Below are 5,291 nucleotides of genomic sequence, written 5' to 3' on the forward strand. Positions count from 1 at the left end.
TAAGGCATTATTGTAATGCAACTAACTAGTCATCGTAGCATCTCAGAGGTGCATCGATTAATTATTCATGTAGTCTTCTTGCATCCTTCGCCACCAACTTCTTGGCTCACCTTCCTATCTTCTTTATGACTTTTCTAATGCCAAAACGAGACTTGTTTTGATGTTTGAGGATCCATGTGGGTGTTTGTTTAGTCTTATTATCGATAATGTACTGAGTAGATCTTGAATACTTATACAGAGCCAAAAAAAACTCAAACAGTACCTTCCAAATAGTCTTTTTAGATGAGATTCTAAATTGTTGCAAATAGTATCAAAATATATCCGACCCATAATCTTTGTAAACTAGAGAATACTACGACACGATCGAATTGGGGCTAACTGCAAGCCGAACATTACACTTGCGATCGCATTTGAATTGATTTAAACCTTCAACCTGATGAGAATATTAGGGCTTAAATGGAAAAAATAAGCATGTGTGTTTAGTCCTACACCGACAATGTACTAGATAGATCTTGAGTATTTACACATGGCCAAGAAATCTAAATAATATCTTCTAAGTCGTTTTTTTGGATGAGATCCTAAATTATTATTATTACATAATATGTTCAATAAGAGTTTAAGGACTACAACAAATCCAATGGCATCTTGTGCATCATAGAAGTTAGCTCTGAAAGCAACCCATAGTTATTGGAGATAATATAGTTAGGTTTTTTTTTTTTACTCTGAGCTTCAAAACAAAGCAAAGGAAAGATACTTTCAGGAAGAGTCCAACCTGATCCAAGAGGTTGGCCGGTACCACATTCCTAACAACCTGATCCAAGAGGTCACCCCTTTCTCAAAGGTGGTGGTTTATAAGTGGGGAAAGATCTTTGCATTCTTTCATTCAAATGGCACTCCCACTCCAAGCGGTTATCTCTACACCAGACCATGGGGAAGGTCATTGAGATCACAAGAAGATCCATTCATGCTTTCTTCCAGAGCTACCACTCCTTTGCCTCAACTGCTGCCCTCCTTGTCTTCCCTGTCTCTGCGGCCACCCTCCTCTCCCATTCACTCACTCTTTCCTCTTCCCCGATCCTCCGAACAATCTCTTCCCGCCTCCGGTTGCTCTTCGAAGCCGCTGGTTTCCCCGCCACCTCCCAGTTCTTCTCCCTCCTCAACTTCAGGCTCTCCCAGGCCATCTTAACGTTCATCTCCACTCTTCCTTTCACCCTCGTCTTCCTAATCCTCGCCAAAGCATCTGTCATCCAAATCATCTGGGAATTCCCCCGGTGCAGGCTCGCACCACCACCATTCTCCTCTCTTCTCCATCTTTATCCCTCCCTCCTGCTGAGCCACCTCTCCAATTCCTTAGCCATCCTCTCTGTTAATGCTGTCATCTTCTCTATCCTACTACTAGCCTTCAACGCTGTGGACATCCTCCATCTTTCTTCAAGCAACTCCATGCTGCTACTCTCCGCCACAAGCGCCATTCTCTATTCCATAGTCAATGCCAACGCCATGGTGGCCTGCAACCTGGCAATTGTCATCTCTGCCACGGAAAACAATGGTGGGTACCTCTCCATCCTCAAGGCCCTTGTGCTGATCAGAGGCAGGACAGCAACTGCCATAACACTAGCTTTGCCTGCCAGTCTCGGCATGGCTGCAGTAGAAGCATTGTTTCAGTGCAGGGTGATGAGACCATACCATCTGTCGGGAAAATCTAATCCATCTGTCATTTGGGAAGCCTCCATGATCACTTACATATATTCACTCCTCGTAGTCCTCGACACGATCGTCACCTGCATGTTTCTGAAGAGCTGCAAGATGGGTGGAGGATCGCATTGGCATGAATATGATTATCAAACAGATAGTGAACCAGAAGCCAAAGGTGCTCTGCAAGCTTAATACCTCTAGAGCTTTCGATGCAGTTGACGAGATCCTGCTTCGACTCCTGTTATTTATGTGACTGCAAGAATATAACTTTCAGCTATGAAGGAGTATTCCACTGCTTCAAATGTGCAAGTTCACAGATAAGGCATCAATGCAACAATGTATTCTTCCCAGAGAAGAAAAAAATGTACAGCAAATTTTATAATGAAAACAGGCCTTTTGTAGTGAAGCTCCAATAAAAGAATGGAAAAGATGCCCCATAATTCCCTCATCACTCTGTTTCTCTGTTCGTTCCTTCAGATCAGATTGCTTAGCAATTGTACTGGATGCGATGAGAACCACACCTCAAAATTCCAAAGTGCCTTACATAACAAGAACACTTGGATTACCCTGTAGAGACAAAAATATTTGTGAATTTATATGGCTTTTCTGCTTGAAATACAGCATACATCTTAGAAGCAAGTGACAGTTTTGTTTTTGTGAGATCTTAAATAATTTCAGATAATCTTACATGAGTGAACTTAGTTCAACTTGGAATGCCAGCTAAACATCGACGATAAACCAACAAGGCGATGAATGTGAATGTACAGCATGAAACAATGGAGAAGAGAGATGACAAGGGCATTTTGGTAGAAAACCATCTGGTCAACCTTGATGACTCAAATATGTGAACCAAATGACCATCATACGTTTAAGCATTAAAGCAAATTCCTTTATCTAATTTTATTTCAAGGCACGATCAAGTTTCATGAAGGATCCAGTCATTGCAATCTTGACAACCAAAGGAAATCCTCTCAGTAACCATTTTCATCTGAAATGGTCAACAAGTCTCAGGGACCATTTCCAACCTCTACTTGCTGAAGTGGATCCAAACATGTGAATCTTAGACATCATTTGGATTAAAGCAGTCTAGCATAAGATTGCAGGCTTGCAGAGGATGCCTTGAAATCAGCCGCCATCTCACCACGGCCTGAGTTAAGGACCAGGTTAGCCCGGTTAGATGATCTGTGCACAATTCTTGATGGAATCCGGTCACTGTCCTCACCACCAGATGCTTCAAACCCATCACTGGTTGATCTCGAGAGCTGAATCCCCTTCCATGCAACAATGCCTGGGACAGGAATAGATGTGAGCACCTGTACTTCTTCAGCTCCAGATGAGGAAATGTGAAACGAATGCAGATCAGATGAGTCTGTAATGCAGTCAGGAGAAGAGGCAACGATTGTTGCAGAAGACACAGGTTGGTTTGGCCGAAAAGCAACGATTGTCACTCTCAGTGTTTCTGGCTGATATTTTGGCAAGGGGCTCAAGAGGAACATCCACCAGGAACCTGCCTCTTTTGTTAGGTCCCCTTTGATTATCAGGCCTTGGAACTATCCTGCCACTGGCACTTCCAAAGCTATTATCTGTCATGTCCCGGTGGCGTTTCTCGTCTCACAAATGGCTGCAGAACCGTGGACCTTCTCCTCGCTTCTGCAGCTGCTTTTGAAACTTCATCTGCATGCATTAAGATGCGCCAGGGTTCAAGGACCAATTTTGACGTTCCTGCACTTTTTCTCTTTGTTGATTCCTCCATCATCATCTTCTTACATGTGGGATTCACAGATGTGCTGATTTCTGGAGGAACAACATCAAACCGAGAAAAAATTGAATTCCTTATCAATTCCCATGTCACGCCTCAGATCCGGCCCATGACACGGTTGTGCTACTGTAAGCTATTGCCCACAATAACACGAAGCCACAATACCAAATTATAACAAAAGTAGCATTTTATTTATAAAATGTTTTCCAAAAAGCAACAGCTCTAAAATTTGAACATCCAGAATCAATCACCCCAAACCCTATAGGCTTTAGGCTCCCTGCTCCTAGCAACCTTATTTATCGAAAAAAAATAAGGAGACAAATGAGCCATGCGGGTCAGTAAGTAACCATACACCATCTTACCGAATTAAGCATAATATTTCACATACCAATGCATTATTAGAAGAAAATGATAGTTATAGCAAAGTAATGCATTTCATAGACAATATACCCAAAATAAGTCAGAAAGCAATGCATGCTCAAATCATGCATATTCGTAAAGCTGGAAATGCAATGTAAATTACTGTCATTTATCTATGCTTTAAAATCGTACTCTCAGACTGTTGTGCTGCTATGGTCACTATAACTCGTGACAGGGCTATAATCTTGCCAACTATTATGCCCATTGGCAGGGCCATATGCGGAGCTATTATATCCGCTAGCGAGAGCCGTATGTCGAGCTATTATACCCACTAGCGAGGGTCGTACATAGCTATCTGAAAGTTCATAAATCATTTCATACTTTTTATAAACCATACTTCATAAATAAGTTGGAAAAAATACATAATGGCATCGTAAAGTTTAAAATGCATAATCATGCCACAAATATCATTTTCATGCAATTTTTTTAGAATCATAATTTATATATACGCAATAAAGTATTTACGAAGGATGCTATTTAGCCAAAATCATGAAGCACTTGCAAACCTATGCTTGATCATATTTTTTAAAAAATGCATGATTAGTCATATAATTTATAATTTCACATCTAAAATAATTTCAGTAATTCGAAATCAATAAGATTTATGTTAGGGTTACTTACCTCGATTCGCTCATAAATTCTTAGGCTCTGGATGACAAATCCACTATATCTATCCAAACAGTTAAAATGAATTACTCGCCATTCGATAATTAAAATCTAAATTAAATCCTGGAATAGACTTGAACAGGTTTCAAGTCCCTGAAATAGGCTCGGCTCCTCCCCCGTCCTCACTGCAGCAGGGGAGGGAAGGAAGAACCTCCCTCACCCCCACGAAAGCAGGGAAGAGGAGCTCGCCGCAACAGGGAAGGGGATTAAAAGCCTCCAGCTCGACGATGGCTGCGGCCGAGCACCAAAGCCAGATCTGCAATCGAGGACCCTAGGAAGCCCTTCCCCCTTCCCTTCTTCTTCTTCTTCTTCTGTCACCCTTCTTCTCTTCACCGAAGGGAGGAGGCGAGAGCTGCCCCTCTGCCCCACCGGAGAGAGAGAAGGAGAAGGGACTCTGGCCCGACTACAGCTCCGACCGAGGACTGGCGGCGGCTGCGGCTGCGACCGAGAGCTGTGGAGCCCTTCCTCTATTTCATCTCAGAAACAGAAAAGAGGGATAGAGGATATTCTGTCCTCTGGCCCCACGGCGGCTGCGGCCGAGGATCGAAAACACCTGCGGCCGAAGCCCGGCGGTGCTTATGGCTGAGGGCCATCGACGACAACGACCACAAGAACGCCTCTCTCTCTCTCTCTTCTGTTTCTTCTTCTTCTTCCCCTCTCTTCTTTTTTTTTTATAGCCCCCGGGGAGGAATGAGATAAGGACGGCTGCAACAGCCAACCGTTAGGCGGTTGCAACCACCTCTAATGGCTG

General features: G+C 43.1%; 1 protein-coding gene and 1 pseudogene across 2 annotated transcripts; one reads left to right on the top strand and one right to left on the bottom strand.

Annotated features, from left to right (window-relative positions):
• Positions 1 to 668: 668 nt before the first annotated feature.
• Positions 669 to 4,091, bottom strand: LOC120113322 (putative protein S-acyltransferase 22; annotated as a pseudogene). Its single transcript, XR_016398462.1, has 4 exons — positions 4,007 to 4,091; positions 2,384 to 3,549; positions 1,891 to 2,262; positions 669 to 1,799 (listed from the first exon to the last, which is right to left on the bottom strand). The product of XR_016398462.1 is annotated as a putative protein S-acyltransferase 22 (transcript).
• On the top strand, positions 887 to 2,143 carry LOC103707406 (uncharacterized). The gene has a single exon (XM_008791877.6). The coding sequence runs from the start codon at positions 928 to 930 to the stop codon at positions 1,885 to 1,887; it is 960 nt and encodes a 319-aa protein (XP_008790099.3). The 5' UTR covers positions 887 to 927; the 3' UTR covers positions 1,888 to 2,143.
• Positions 4,092 to 5,291: the final 1,200 nt, after the last annotated feature.

The sequence above is a fragment of the Phoenix dactylifera genome, chromosome 15 (genome assembly GCF_051530095.1).
Source record: "Phoenix dactylifera cultivar Ajwa chromosome 15, Ajwa_hap1_PhDact_Kaust_v1.1, whole genome shotgun sequence".
In the NCBI taxonomy this organism is placed as follows: Eukaryota; Viridiplantae; Streptophyta; class Magnoliopsida; order Arecales; family Arecaceae; genus Phoenix; species Phoenix dactylifera.